The sequence below is a fragment of the Gymnodraco acuticeps genome, unplaced genomic scaffold (assembly GCF_902827175.1).
Source record: "Gymnodraco acuticeps unplaced genomic scaffold, fGymAcu1.1, whole genome shotgun sequence".
In the NCBI taxonomy this organism is placed as follows: Eukaryota; Metazoa; Chordata; class Actinopteri; order Perciformes; family Bathydraconidae; genus Gymnodraco; species Gymnodraco acuticeps.
The window spans coordinates 65,475-81,322 of record NW_022992277.1 but is presented as its reverse complement, the minus strand read 5'-3'; the positions used below and the strand labels follow the sequence as shown (position 1 = coordinate 81,322).

At 40.1% G+C, this 15,848-nt stretch overlaps 1 protein-coding gene across 1 annotated transcript; it reads left to right on the top strand.

Moving 5' to 3' along the window:
* Nucleotides 1-874: 874 nt before the first annotated feature.
* LOC117540631 (girdin-like) lies at nucleotides 875-2,311 on the top strand. The gene is made up of 2 exons (XM_034207409.1): nucleotides 875-1,671; nucleotides 2,264-2,311. Exons 1-2 carry the CDS (start codon nucleotides 952-954, stop codon nucleotides 2,309-2,311), a joined length of 768 nt encoding a protein of 255 aa, XP_034063300.1. The 5' UTR covers nucleotides 875-951.
* Nucleotides 2,312-15,848: the final 13,537 nt, after the last annotated feature.

The following is a 15,848-nucleotide window of genomic DNA, read 5'->3' as shown; positions in this document are numbered from 1 at the left end:
ATGGAAGTCAAGCTCGAGATTCTGCAAAAAGAAAATCAGGAAATCAAGTTGTTGCTGGAGCAGGAAAGGACTTTAAGGAATAAGCTTGAGATTGAAGGCGCTAAGAAGAAGGAAGCGATGCTGAAAGCATATACAGAGAATGCAGCTGAGCTATATAAGCAAAATGTGAACGTGAAAGTCCAGAAAATTGAGCACAACGTCTTGCGCGTCAACAATGAGGACCTGAACATGAAATACGGAATGCTCCAGAGGTCACACAAGAAGGTCGAAGCAGAGATGGCTGCCTTGAGAAAGGCAAACCAGGAACTCAAACAACTGAAAGAACCCTGTGTTGAAGAGAAAGCTGTAGAGATGGCTTCTTTGTGTGAGAGAAACCAGGAACTCCATTTACAAAAGGAACGTTATGTTGAGGAGAAAGCTGTAGAGATAGCTTCTTTGCGTGAGAGAAACCAGGAACTCCATTTACAAAAGGAACGTTATGTTGAGGAGAAAGCTGTAGAGATAGCTTCTTTGCGTGAGAGAAACCAGGAACTCCATTTACAAAAGGAACGTTATGTTGAGGAGAAAGCTGTAGAGATAGCTTCTTTGCGTGAGAGAAACCAGGAACTCCAACAACTGAAAGAACCCTGTGTTGAAGAGAACGCTGTAGAGATGGCTTCTTTGTGTGAGAGAAACCAGGAACTCCATTTACAAAAGGAACGTTATGTTGAGGAGAAAGCTGTAGAGATAGCTTCTTTGCGTGAGAGAAACCAGGAACTCCAACAACTGAAAGAACCCTGTGTTGAAGAGAACGCTGTAGAGATGGCTGCTTTGTGTGAGAGAAACCAGGAACTCCATTTACAAAAGGAACGTTATGTTGAGGAGAAAACTGTCGAGATAGCTGCTTTGCGTGAGAGAAACCAGGAACTCCATTTACAAAAGGAACGTTATGTTGAGGAGAAAACTGTAGAGATGGCTGCTTTGCGTGAGAGAAACCAGGAACTCCATTTACAAAAGGAACGTTATGTTGAAGAGAACGCTGTAGAGATGGCTGCTTTGCGTGAGAGAAACCAGGAACTCAAACAAGAGAAGGAACGTTCTGTTGAGGAGAAGGTGGACAAGAAGGAAAATGAGGTGAAGGTGGAACCAGGAGTGAGGCACAATGTGAAAATGAATGCCCTGGAAATTGAGCAGAAAGTTTTGCGCGGAAACTATGAGGAACTGAACATGAAATATGAAAAGTTCCTCAAGATGCACGAGAAGGACAAAGCAGAGATGGCCACCTTGCAAAAGGCAAACCAGGAATTCGAACAACAAAAGGAACGCTGTGTTGAGGAGAAGGATGCAGAGATAGCTGCCTTGCTGAAGGAAAACCAAACACTGAAACAAGAGAAGGAGCATTGTGTTGAGGAGGAGGCGAAGGTGGACAAGAAGGAAAATGAGGTGAAGGTGGAACCAGAAGTGAGGCACAATGTTAAAATAAATGCCCTGAAAATTGAGCAGAAAGTTTTGCGCGGAAACTATGAGGAACTGAACATGAAATATGAAAAGCTCCTCAAGATGCATCAGAATGACAAAGCAGAGGATCTCAAACAACTGGAAGAACCCTGTGTTAAGGAGAAGGATGCAGAGATGGCTGCCTTGCAAAAGACAAACCTTGAACTCAAACAAGAGAAGTTGCGTTGTGTTGAGGTGAAAAATGCAGAGATAGTAGTTTTGCATGAGAGAAACCACGAACTGGAAGAACAGAAGGAACGCTTTGTTGAGGAGAAGGATGCAGAGATAGCCACTTTGCATGAGAGAAACCACAAACTGGAACAACAGAAGGAACGCTTTGTTGAGGAGAAGGATGCAGAGATAGCCACTTTGCATGAGAGAAATCACGAACTGGAACAACAGAAGGAACGCTTTTTTGATGAGAAGGATGCAGAGATAGCCACTTTGCATGAGAGAAACCACAAACTGGAACAACAGAAGGAACGCTTTTTTGATGAGAAGGATGCAGAGATAATGACTTTGCTTGAGATAAATCACAAACTGAAACAACAGAAGGAACGCTTTGTTGAGGAGAAGGATGCAGAGATAGCCACTTTGCATGAGAGAAATCACGAACTGGAACAACAGAAGGAACGCTTTGTTGAGGAGAAGGATTCAGAGATAATGACTTTGCTTGAGAGAATCCGTGAACTCCAACAAGTGAAAGAACGTTGTGTTCAGGAGATAGCCGCCTTGAAAACACCACGGTGGAGAAGATTCATTAATTTCCTTTCTTGTATCGTCCCAGATGTCCCCGACGACTACCAAGAAGGCCGCCTTGACAATGAAACTTTAGAAAATATGATAAACAACAACAGAAATTAGTAAGACATAAAAACATTTCCAGAACAGACTAAAGCTCAAAATGAGTGAGCAATAACATATAATAACATTCAGTCAGGATATATATTTAAACAGTTAACATTTATTAGATCAATTTATTAAACATCAACAAAGGTTCCAGAAGATACTTAAGCGGCTAGAGTATCGTTAGTATAGTATAGTAGTAGTAGTAGCAGTAGTAGTAGTAGTAGTAGTAGTAGTAGTAGTAGTAGTAGTAGTAGTAGTAGTAGTAGTAGTAGTAGTAGTAGTAGTAGTAGTAGTAGTAATAGTATAGTTTTTTTTAGGCTAGTGTCTAGCCTCTAGGGGCAAAACAATTACCTTCATTTTAAAATTCCTTCGCTTCTAGCACTCCTAAAAAACAGGAAAAGGGTAGCTAAATAAAGATCTGGTTAAATTTAAAAGGTCACCCAGAACATACTGTAGGCGATTTCAAGCCATTACAGTTAAAAAAAAACCCTGATCCATTACGCATACAAATAAATCCAGTAGAGACTTAAACTCACAGTGATTGTGCAGTATTGCCCTCTAGAGAACATCTAGTTAGATTCAGTCTTGATATATATATATATATGAACACTTAAAGGTGGGGTAGGTAAGTTTGAGAAACCGGCTCGAGATACACTTTTTGTTATATTTCATGGAATGCTCTTAACATCCCGATAGCAATGAATATCTGAAGTGCTTTGACAAAATATCCATTACAAAATTTCATCTGTGGAAGCCGTAGTTCTGTAAAAAGCACGACCAATCATCTGAGCCGGCCCGGCTAAAGTAACTGGATGGCCTACCTGCCTGTCAGCCTTCCATCTGTGCACAAACTTCTCTCGTGCCCTCATTGGTCATGTGCGCGTTCGTGTTTGTTGGAGGAGGAGGGGCTCTGTAAGGAAGTGGCAGATTTTTTCCGGCTGTGTATTTTCAAATTCTAGCGCAATTCACTTGTTTTGCATCAATCTTGATACAGGGTACTTATTATATGTTATAGTCTGGAATCCTAAAGCTTTTTGTCTCCAATCCCATAATTCAAGGGTGGTTTTCACCCCCTTCTACCTCACACAATTACTGCAACTCCGCACACCCCCGAAGCACAACGCCCGGTCAGCTACAAGCATCCTGTTAAAGATCCCCAAAGCCCATACATCCTTTGGCCGCTCCGCCTTTCAGTTTGCAGCAGCTGATAGCTGGAATGTCATTCAAAAAACGTTGAAAATGAAAACCTTTGTCTCCCCCCGCCCCGCACCTTCAATGTCACTATTATTTACACCCTGGTACACACATGCTTTGCCTGATGCTGATTGTAATGACTGATTGAACCACAGCAATATTGTTTTAGAGTTTTTACATGTATATTTTTAACTGCTATGCCTGTCATCTTTGCTTTATGTGTTTGTGTTGTCTCCTGTGTTCTGTAGTGCCCGGAGTCTGTCTTTTTATTTGTTTTCCTCCCAAACCCCATCCCCTCAGGAAGCCTTTGCCTCCTGTCAGGTCATCATTGTAAATAAGAATGTGTTCTTAATTGATTTTCCTGGATAAATAAAGGTTCTACTACTACTACTAATGACGGAAACTATAATTTACATTTGTTTTTACTATGTTCAATCTGAATTTACTTTTAAATAAAAACATCTATATTGATTATGACTTTTCTACATCAGACTCACAGGTTTACCATTGCTTTGAGAACAAAGATATTAATGTACCCCTTTTAGAAGTGAAGATATAGTCATTTGTTCTGGGCATGTCCTTTTCGAGCCTGAGATCTGAAAAACAGGCTTGGGGCTTAACAGTTAACAGCTTGTTGTTACCAAACCTGAATCCTGATCTTGTAAGCACGAATACAACTGTCTACTGCACACAATATGTGTCATGTGTAACAAACAACGTATCCTTTAAATGTAATAATAGTTCACATATGACAACTAAAGCAAACAGGTATTATCTTGAACTGTATTGAAGTGAACATGTATTATTTGGGACTGTTTTAAAGTAATCCTATATATATAAACCTTCTTACTTACACTCCATGACCCAGAGAACCTGACACACACACATACACTTCCTCTCATCAGCAAACACACACACATACACTTCCTGACCCAGATATCAGCAACACACACATACGCCTCCGCTTATCAGCACACACACACACACATACACTTCCCCTCACTAACACACACACATGTTCTTTTTCAAGGTTCTTTCTGGGGCCAACATAATCCCAAGCACCAATATATCTGTGTACAATGTTTGATACCAATATATCTGTGTACAATGTTTGATTGTTTAGAGAAGAATAGTTTGTGTGAAACCTTCCCTGGGAAAGTAAAGGAGTTAACCCAGGTATAAGATAAAAAGTGATTCTGACCTTGTAGAGTTCCGAGGCTTTCACGCTCTGTTCAGAAGAGAAATAGTTTTTCCCAGAACTCTGATTCGCTGTATTGGGCCCGACCCAAAGTGAATCCAACCAGTAAGAACACCTAGGGGAGTGAGCAACCGACCCAAACTCCTCCCCACGGACTCTCTGATTCGCTTAGGAGTAAAATGGGACGGAAGAGCCGACACACATCTCCGCCCCAAATATGTCCATACTGTTGTTTCTTCATGCAAAATGCTCCCTGTTTCTGACTGGCTGGTCCCGATATCTGTATCGCACGGCAGTAGAGCGGGGAGCCCGGAGTGCTCTGTTTCAGGGCACTTTGTATTTCGTATTGTGTTTTTTACCATTAAAATCAGATTATTGTTATAACCTTTATGCCGGTGTGTTGAACTCCCTCTTTTATCAATCTGACCAGGCTCATCTAAAGGACGGCGCGGAGCAGAGGTGGGCTTTAACCCTCTGGAGTCGGTGGTGCAAGTGCACATTTATTTATGTATTTAATCATAGATGTTCGCTTGTAAGGAGTATAAATATGATTCAGATATCTGCGGAATCGCTAGAATCGTAGCTTTTCAAGAGTATCTCCTGTGAGACTGTACCCAGGGCACAGCAGCCAATATTGCCGCTCAAAGCAGCTTGATTCGGCGTTACACTGTGTGTGATTGGTGGATTTGTGTGTCAGTCAAGGACATCTCGGCCAGCCGGCAGCCATGTCGGTCTGAAATGACCAATGGACACTCTAGAAATCTAAGGACCTACCCACCAATAAAAAAACATATAACAGGTGTCTCCCATCAGTTTCAGTCTTTTAGTCTGTGAAGAAGATAGAGAAAATGGCTCGAAGGAACTTTACCGTTGCGGACGCGCTGGATTTTATTTTTCGCGAGCGGCAGTGAAGAAGATGGCTCATCAGAACCTGAAGGCTTCGACTCTTCTGAAGAAGAAGAATACAGGGACAGCAGGGTAGTGATGGCAAAATGAAGCTTTGAATGAAGCGTCGAACCACTTGGACAATTGTGTCGGAAATAGGTTCATTTCTCGAAGCTTCAGTTACAGCGACCTCTCCTGGCGAAGTGCAAGGCTGCAGTGGGTTTAACGTATCTTTGCCTTGAAAAATATTCGATGCACACACACACTAAGACTGAATATCATGTTCTATTTGCAATTAAAGATTGATAATTGGGTGTATTGGGTTATTGAGAAGAAACTAGAGAGTGCTAGACATGTTTTTGGGCGGTGAGGGCCTTTTATAAGTTATTAAAGTTGAAAAGCAATGATTAAAATACGTCCATTCCGGGCTTTGAACCAGCTGCGCGGAAGACATTGCCGCATTCGGGCCGCCGGCTCTCCCCACTGGGCTATCTATTCCTTGAAATATTTAATTGTTTTTATATTACTGATAATTGTCTTTTTGTTCACAACTTATCCACATTTCAAAGTGTTTCCCGAGCCAGAACGACCTATCTTACTTCCTGGCTTGCTCTATAATGATATCAAATGCAATAACAACAACAACTCAACAGCAACAACGCAAACTACGACAACAACCCACACATTGTGCATTGTTTAGAGCGGTCATAAAGTGTTGAAGCACTCAAGTTTGAAACTGTTTCAACCTGTCACCTGTCAGAATCGAGACGAGGCAGTGCATTGAATCGCGTGAATGGACCATGAACCAGTCAGTTGATTCATTCAGGAAATGAAGCAGTTGCTGCTTCGGACGTCACATGTCACGTGATTTGAAGCAGTTGCTGCTTCGGACGTCATATGTCACGTGATTTGAAGCAAGCTTCGAAGCACTGCTTCTATGGAATAGGAAGTCCAGGGTTGAAGCTCCGTTCGAAGCTTCAGTGTCAAACTGCCATCACTACAGCAGGGATCCATTTGAGGATGGGTAAGTGTAAATATAACTTGTAGTGCATTTGCCATTTTGTGAGGAGTACCGCGAAAATGAACAATGGATTTATCAACCTTTTTATTTTCCCCTCATGAACTTTTTCTCGGGACAAAATAGACTCTTGATTAGTAAACGTTTACTCGTGTGTAAATGTTATTTATGTGTAAACGTTATTTTTGGCATGTATAAGTAAGGTTACATGTGTAGATGCATGAGATAATCCTTTATTTGTCCCACTACGGAGACATTTTGTGTGTGTGTGTGTGTGTGTGTGTGTGTGTGTGTGTGTGTGTGTGTGTGTGTGTGTGTGTGTGTGTGTGTGTGTGTGTGTGTGTGTGTGTGAGAGAGGGAGAGAGAGGGAGTATGCTCTGATGATGTCACTCACGTGTGTGTGGCTCCAATCTGCGCAGCAACACCATGACAACCAACTGCAGCACTGAGTCCCATAAGAATGCATTGAGGATTATATCTGACAATTTTGCCACCTGTTAAAAAACTATGGCTCTTATCAAAAAATGAGCAGACGGTGAGCATCAGGGAACCCCAATGAACTGATATATGTATTTTTGGGGGTTTTGTGTGTACAATGTGGAGATGGGAGCAGTTTGTCTAAAGTGTACTTCTCCCTGCTCCGAAGAAAGATCCAGAACAATTTAACAAGGGAATTAATTGGGAGCTAGCTGGACTTTTTGTCACTTCATACCCTGAAGAGGCATTTTGTCTAATATTTTTTCTTAATTTTTTTTTTATTTTCCAACCTAGGAGAAGTTTTCCTACGTTTTTCATGAAGAAATATGTCTGAGGAGTGTAGGGTTTGGGAATTATGGCAAGTTTAAAACATTTTTGGGGGAGAATTTCAGGCACTGCTGCACTCTGTTTTGAGATCAAAGCACTCTAGAGTTAACGAGCTGCTCCATCAACTCCAATGTTAAGATCTGGAAAAGGCCTCTCTACCAAGCTCCAAACTAAATTCAATATCTCAAAAAGTTGAAAAGATATCAAAAATATTTTATACAAGTTTTATAGCTGAAGGTATTGTGATCATTTGAAAGTTGGAATGAAGTGTCTGGCTGAAATTATGTGGAAGGAGATGCATTTGGCGCAAAGTGTAGGAAAAGTGGATTGAAGGCATCTCCCATTGACTTCAATGTTACAAAAATAGTTTAAAAAGCTGAATATTTCAAAAGGTATGAAATATTTTGAAAAAGTGGAAAGTTTCTTATCAATTGCTGAAAAGGCTGAATAGTTTAATATTTGAATGGTTTCTGTAGCTGAAAATAAGCTGAAGTTATGGAGAGCCAAAGTATTGGCTGAAATAAGTTTAAGGGGAAGAATAAAGATTTGAAGTATTATAGTACAAAATATACACACAAAATATGTTGCTGTGAGCATTAAACGACTAACATTAAACTAAACAAACACAACAGAACGTTATTGTCCTAATAAAATAATGTCCACCGACATAATACAATAGCACCTTGCTCTCAAAAGATCCTCACGCGGTATGAGAATCTCCCACAATCCATTGCGGTAACAAAGCTACAGTAATGCAGGCACACGTTTGTAACACCAGATGGCGTAATTCTCCAATTTAACCAGGATGTTACACCATCCCTTATAACTCGGTTACACGCGCACACTAAAAGATTCCACAATCTTAACGCTCTAGCTGTGCGAGATGGTTCAATCTTCTTAAGAGCAGTTCTGAGTAGATTCTATAATAGGAAAAACAGGTTTATAAATGTTAGGAGAGCTGCCGAAGTAAGAGTATGGAAGAAAAATATCTAAACGATGATTAGATTAAAAGCATTAGAAATATATTAGTCAGTTAATATTCATGCAAACTCATGCCTCTGTGCCTCCAGGGAAGAAAGGAAAAGTCCTTTAGGCGAAGACAGAATACTTTCTATGTTTAATTCTCTGAGCTGTCAGCACTGCCTTAAAAACAAGATTGGTTCTTATCTCCCGAAGTAAAAGGGTATAGGATGTTTGACGTTTTCATATATTGTACATACTGTTTAGTACGTAGAGAAGCCAAACAAACAAAGTCCAGGGTTGCAGTCGGATAATCCAAAAATCAGCTCCTAAATTCTAACCCTATCGTCTATTCCTTGATCTCTGAGTGAAAGGTCACGGGGTTAAGGGATAGTGGATAGGAGAATTCAAAAGGACTTAGGAGAAGAGACTGCGGTACTTTAGAGAATCGACTGCACTTTCACTATCCCACGTGTTTCTGATGCGCCAGCGGACGTCCTGAATGTGCGTCTGCTGCTGTGGGGAAACTATGGAAACTACAGTTCTCTATACAGCGGACTACAACATGGATGTTCAATAAGAACGAGGGACTCCTGTGAACTCATCTAGAGACTCTGTGCTCTGATGCTGTTGCTTTATGCTTTATGAACGGGGACAACAGAGAAACATATTCTTCAGGACCAAAGCTGGAATTGAAATAAAAAGGAAAGTGAAGCTTCTGCTCGTCACCCTCTCCCTCCGGTCCACATTAATACAAATGATCCCAATACGTATGATTGATGAAAAGATCTTAAATCAATACAGATGTATTTATTATAAACGTTAGTCCTTAACATCTATCACTGTGTATATCACCATTCAAACATCTTTTAAAAGTTGAACAAACCCCACACAGCTCAGTGAAATGTTGACTTTATTTGATCATTTCAGTAAAAACTAACGTTCATATTTCTCTCTTTGATTATAATACTGATGAACGTTCAGAACAAAGCACTTTGGCAACTTACCACATACGTTTTAAAAAGCTTAATAAGCACCGTAACTTTCATGATATCATTTCTCCGTCATAATCGGTTGTTTCCGTGAACGGCCGACTGTTGTGTGACGGCACATGCCGCGGCTACAATGCATTGTGGGGCAGTATTTTCTCCTCTCCTTATTCCGGTGAGGGAGGTCCAGTGGTTCCTAAGCTAAAGGAGGTTAAAGGAAGTGTGAAACCTCCTTTCCTTTCATCTCGAGAATCAGCTCTTGTCATGGCTGCCACTGAGGGACTTCCGGGTCATTTCACTCCGTTAGCTAAATGGACTATTCGACTTCAGCCCAGATTTGGATAGAGGGTGACGACTCAAAAGAGAGTTTTGGTTAAAAAACGGCAGATTTTGTCCTCCTTTTCCTGCCTATTCTTATACAAATTCTTTGGAGTGGATTGAATGATATGAAAGCAATTGAAAAGTCACAAGATTTTACGATAAAAACAGCAGGATTTTCATAAAAATATAAATAGGAAATGCAAAAAACACTCAAATCCCATAAAAGGAGGCGGGTGTTACTAGAGCTGCTAAAAATAGACCTTTCAATAAAAAAACAGGTGCATTTTCAATAATAAGAAATAGACCAAAATACTATTAAAAAATATTTGCCCTACTTGTCGCGTTTACAATGCTGTATTGATTTTGGGTCATTAGTTATTCCAACGTTGTGTCTAAAGTTTTTAGCTGTCGATGCAGGACAGTCTAATCATCAGTTCAAACATCGAGAACTTTTCCCCAAGACTTAGAGACACATGAAGTAAGGGTCTCTGGAGAAACTTCAAAACAGAATATTCTGGAAAGTTGGTAGAGACGATATTACCAATTACTCACAGGCTTCTCCCTCGATTAAACATTTTTGTTTATAGCATTTCAGAAAATAGTTTGAAACGCCTTTTGCAATTTCCCTGAGCTTCAAATGTGAAATACTATACAGCTTGTTTTACCAACAGTCCAAATACCCTAGTTCAAAACCAACCAAGGGAAGACTGCAAATCCTCTTTGTCAGGCATTTCTGCTGGTAGAAAATAGTTGATAATGAAAAGTTGATCAACAACAAATATTCCTACAGGAATAAGATAAAAGGTTGTGTTGAATAAAATGTTGTACACTATGTTTTTCTCACGCTGAATACCGACATTATGATGTTTAATGTGTTTCCAGTTCTGGATTTGGCAGGTTCAAATGAGAGGGAAATAAAAGGAAATGCATTCTGCACTTCCTCTGTCAGCCACCAGAGGGCAGCGGGACTCCATGCTACAGAGACAACAGAGGACACTTCAGTGATTGTAGATCTAAATCTGATTTGTTGTACAGAAACAAGTTCCTGCCTGCAGTAATATCCTGGCTTCTTCATCTGTATTCATCTGTCAGCTGTCAGGAGATCTGCTCTTCCAACTACAGCTCTACGAGACCTTTATTAACCAATGAAAAGCTGTTTAAGCTCCACGAACACATCAACATACCTGTGGGAATGTAGCAACATAATGAAAGTGCAAGTGATTATTTTTGGACCCACACTACGTCATTACTTACTGGTATGAATACACAATGTGATTCACTGTTGGTACTATACTATTGGTTAAAGGGACCCAACACTGATTGCTTTGCTTACGAGACACATTTCCCTTTTAGATATTTTCAGATCATAGTCATCACATGTTATAGAGAAACTTAGTTTAGAACTTATTTACTTAAGTTAAAGGATAACCTCCCCTTAATCAAACTCAGTCCAGCTTTAAGATTCTGTTGAGGAAATATTTGATCAAAGAACCAAACGTGTTTTTTTGTCGTTTTTGTTTTTACATATTTTCAACATATTTCTTGGACATATATGTTGTTCTTCATATTTCTGACAGACTAAAGTATTTTGTGTTTTTTTGCCTGCATTCAACGTACTGTATTATGCTGTTTTTGTGCGAAGTTTGGACATGCTATGCTACAGTATGTCTTTTTTTGCATATTCCAAATACTATACTATGTTGTTTTTTGCATATTTGCGAGATTCTACATTATTTGGGAAGCAAAGGTAAAAAATGCCGGCCTTTCATCAACACATCAGTATCACTTTTGAAGGCCTTCTTAATATCCATATCTTATTAAGGTTCATTTGGTTTTATGTTGAATAAAGTAAAGTGTTATCAATCATTGCTTTTATTGTTTTACTATTAAAATATTAATGTAGTCTGATGATTAATTAATAATGTGGCCTTTTTGGCAGTTTAACTAAAGGTGTGCGGCTGCTGCCGTGAGGGAATATCAGCCTGACATTACAATGGGCTTTAATGGAGGCATGTTGAAAGTTGTTGTCACGTCATACCCTCAAGAGGCATTTTGTTTAATTATTATTGCTTCATTATTTGTCTTTTTTCAAGCTACGAGATGTTTTCCTACGTTTGTCATGAAAAGTTATGTCTCAGGAATGTAGGGTTTGGGAATTATGGCAGTTTAAAAAAAATATGAAGGCACATTTCAAGATTTCTTACCCTCTAGCTGTGACATCACGCACTCTAGTTAATGTTAACATCTGAAGAAGGCCTCTTTAACAAGGTCTGAACAATGTTTAATATCTCTAAATGTAAGAATCAGATTTAAAAGTTGTTTTACACGAATAATGTCAGAAAGATGTGTAACATTTTAAAGGGGGTCAGAGCTACCAGGAAGGGAGTGGAGCCTGATGGAGACACTGGGAACAGAAGGTGAGGGGGTAAGAGCTACCAGGAAGGGAGTGGAGCCTGATGGAGACACTGGGAACAGAAGGTGAGGGGGTGAGAGCTACCAGGAAGGGAGTGGAGCCTGACGGAGAAACTGGGAACAGAAGGTGAGGGGGTAAGAGCTACCAGGAAGGGAGTGGAGCCTGACGGAGAAACTGGGAACAGAAGGTGAGGGGGTAAGAGAGGCAGGAAGGGAGTGGAGCCTGATGGAGACACTGGGAACAGAAGGTGAGGGGGTAAGAGCTACCAGGAAGGCCATTCTTAAGTATTTGAGTGGAACAGGATTGATTGGAAGAATTTAAAACAACGTAAACAACACAATGGTATAATTCCACAAGTGGTGATAGGATGATATGGTGATACACTCTCTTGTACAGTAGGTGGCGGTATGCACCTTAAAGCTGTTTGCAATCCGCCAAAAACCGAGAGAAGAAGAAGAAGAAGAACCTGGATCCACGTTGCGTCTCGTCTCTACGGTTCTCTCTCTGTGTTCCTGAGAAAGTGTGTGTGAGCTCCAGCTCTACTGATCCATCATCTGTGTGTCTGGATAAACCTCTGAATGGACTGTGTGCTCTTTTTTCTGGAGCGTTTACCTCGGACTATAGGAGCTAGCTTAGCATGCTAGCTGGAAACACGTTAGCAACACTAGTCAGCTTGAGAGTTTGATGCAGAGAGAAACGGTGTGTTTAACGGAGTCTGCAGGGAAAGGTGATCTAGGAAACATGAGTAAAGTCCAAATGCTGCTGTCGTTGAAGAAGCAGCGACTCACTGCTGCTAATGAAGAGATATTTGCTCTGTTTGAACAAACAATAGCAGAGCTCGAGGAGGAGCTGTTTCTTTCCAAAGAGGAGAAGAAGAGACTCCAGAAACTACTGGACGCTGTTTTACAGCCTCAGCTTCGGATCCACAGAGCAGGTCTGTTCCCTTTACCCTTCATTAACACTTTACACTCTTCAGTAGCACTTTATTATCACATTAATAACACTTTAGACCCTTTATCAGCACTTGCTGCAGGTAGTAGATCCTGAAGTAAAAGTACAAACACCACACTGTGAAAATACTCCATTACAAGTTAAAGTACTGCATTAATATCTTATTTAAGTAAAAGTATGTAAGTATTATTAGACACATGTACTTTATTATAATAATTCAAATGTATTACGGAAGAGCAAACCTACCAAAATAAATATATTTATAAAAATACATACATTGAATAATATGCCATTTGATGTACTGATTTAAATATGACCCATGCATGTGGGCACTAGGAGTGGAGTGCACCAGCTGGCAATAGTGTCTGTATGCAGACCACAGCAAGGAGGCGGATCCTAAAAGGGGGTGTTTCGTAAAGGGTTATGAGCCCCGCCCCCCACGTATTTCTTAAAGGTATATGACGCTCTGTTTCTCATTTATTTTAATGCTTTGAATGAATCATAAACGAACTTTGAAAAATAATAATTATAATTAATTTGCATATAGAATGAAGAGTATACAACCCACAGAGAAGACAAATTAATTGACCTATTGACAGATCATAATGAATACAGAGTCAATTTGATAGTTTATCATAACATAGGATACATTAAACTCATACATTGTAGGCATATCATTTTTTACTGTTTGTGCAGTGGTAGTAATTATTATTCAAATCAATCAACTACGTTTTATGGAAGATATTGCTGTATATCATTTAACAACATGAGTAGAGGTTTCTCTACACCTAAAATACTGAAGTTACTGTCCTGGTCATGTTGTGTCTGGTGGTAAGATTAATTAATTAATTAACGTATTTATTATTTTTGAAACATTACAATACACATCAAATACTAAACATGAAATGTATAGTACATGCTAGGGCTGTCCCGAATACCATTTTTCGGGCTCCGGATATTCGGTAGTAATCAACAGCGAATATTCGAATATTCGGTGCGGAGAGATCTTTTTTTTTTTTTTAATAAAAAATTGTTTTGCCAACATTTTTTCATAACACGCTCCTCCGAGACACCTGACAACACGCTGTTAAGCAGAAGCGCAGAAAGAGCATACTATTACGATTTATATTTATTGATTGTCTCAGTACTCGCATACATTAAAACTAAAACTAGAAATGAGGACGGGTGGCGCAGTGGTCTGTGTATCTGATCATCAGATCAAGTGCTGGGGAACTCCAGTTCGAAACCCGCTCCTGCCGCCACTGCGTCAGTCCGTTGTGTCCTTGGGCTTCACCCGGATTTGCTCCTGTGGGTAATGTCCACAGTACATGTATGATATCAATGTGTACTTGTAAAAGCGCCTCGATGACTTCGAGGCGTGAAGATGGACGGTGTGGCGCTGTGCAATGATCAAGGGGTGAAACCCGCCGCTGCTGCGTCTGTAAAGCCGTTGTGTCCTTGGGCAAGACACTTCACCTGAACTTGCTCCTGTGGGTATTGTCCACAGTGACCATTGCATTTATAAAAAATATTTGTAATGTGTATTTGTAAAGCGCTTTGAGCATCTGGAAAAGCGCTATAATAAATGTAAGGAATTATTAAATGTGTCCTCTGCATTTAACCCAGCCGCAGTGCAGTGCCCGGGGACCAAATCTGGTTCCAAATTCCGTCTATAACGTTTTACAACCTGAAGATACAAAACACATATTTCTGTTATAACAACAATACTTTTAATAACATAGCCGTAACAGTAGGCCTAACAGTGTTGTTACCGATACAGTAACCAGTATTTAAATAAATGAAGAACGAAAAATAAATGAACTCACTGTATGCCAATAATTGCCTTAGCCCCAGATGTTCCCACATTGCTCCTATTATTTTCATTATTCGGATCAAATTGAAAAACTAATATAAAAAAGCAATTCGGCAAACCCTTGCAAAGATTTTCCAAGCAAAGTAAATGCACGATTTTATCATGTGTAACGTTACTGTTTAAACGGCGGATAAAGCAGCTTCATCATGGCAACTTGACAACAGCTAAGCTAGGCTAGTATTTACAGCATCCGGTGACTTTTCAGAGTTGTTGTGCCACCGTGGTAGGCCAGTTTCTTGTCGCATATTTGGCACACTGCCTTCTTCTTACCGTCGTCCAATTTTTAAAATGGTCCCACACAGCTGGAGTCTTCGGCATTTTGTGTTCAGGTGTGTGAAACGAGGTGAAGCGAGCCGTTTGCGTTCGTGACTGTGAGTGAACGCGATGTCAGGAGCACAGGCTGAGATTGTATATATTTCCGCATTTTAACAGTGCAATTCAAAAGTATAAATATAGTATAAGAATATGGCAATTCGCCTTTATTGATAGCATACATTTAGGGGAAGAAAAAAAAAACAAAAAAAAAACGAATATCCGAATAATGAAATTGAAACCCGAATAGTTGGCCAACGAACGAATATTCGAATATTCGGGTACAGCCCTAGTACATGCCAATACATTGTACAAAGGAAAATATCTTCATTAAACATAAACATTTTATTGGGTGTTCAGTGTGCGAAAAAGTACACGTCCCACCGTCCGGGACGTGTTATTTACAATATCGGACAAGTAGATCTTTCAATTGACTTGTCCGGCGGACAAGTGGCGTTTTTCGCCCCGATTTATTGATACATTCAGTTTACAAAAGGCAGAACTCATTCGCAAATTGTCCGTGTCCGCCATTGTTCGTTTAGTTAGTTTCGGTTCTGCTTGTCGATTCCTAAGGAAATCCATCTCGAGGCTTTCTGTACAGTTAG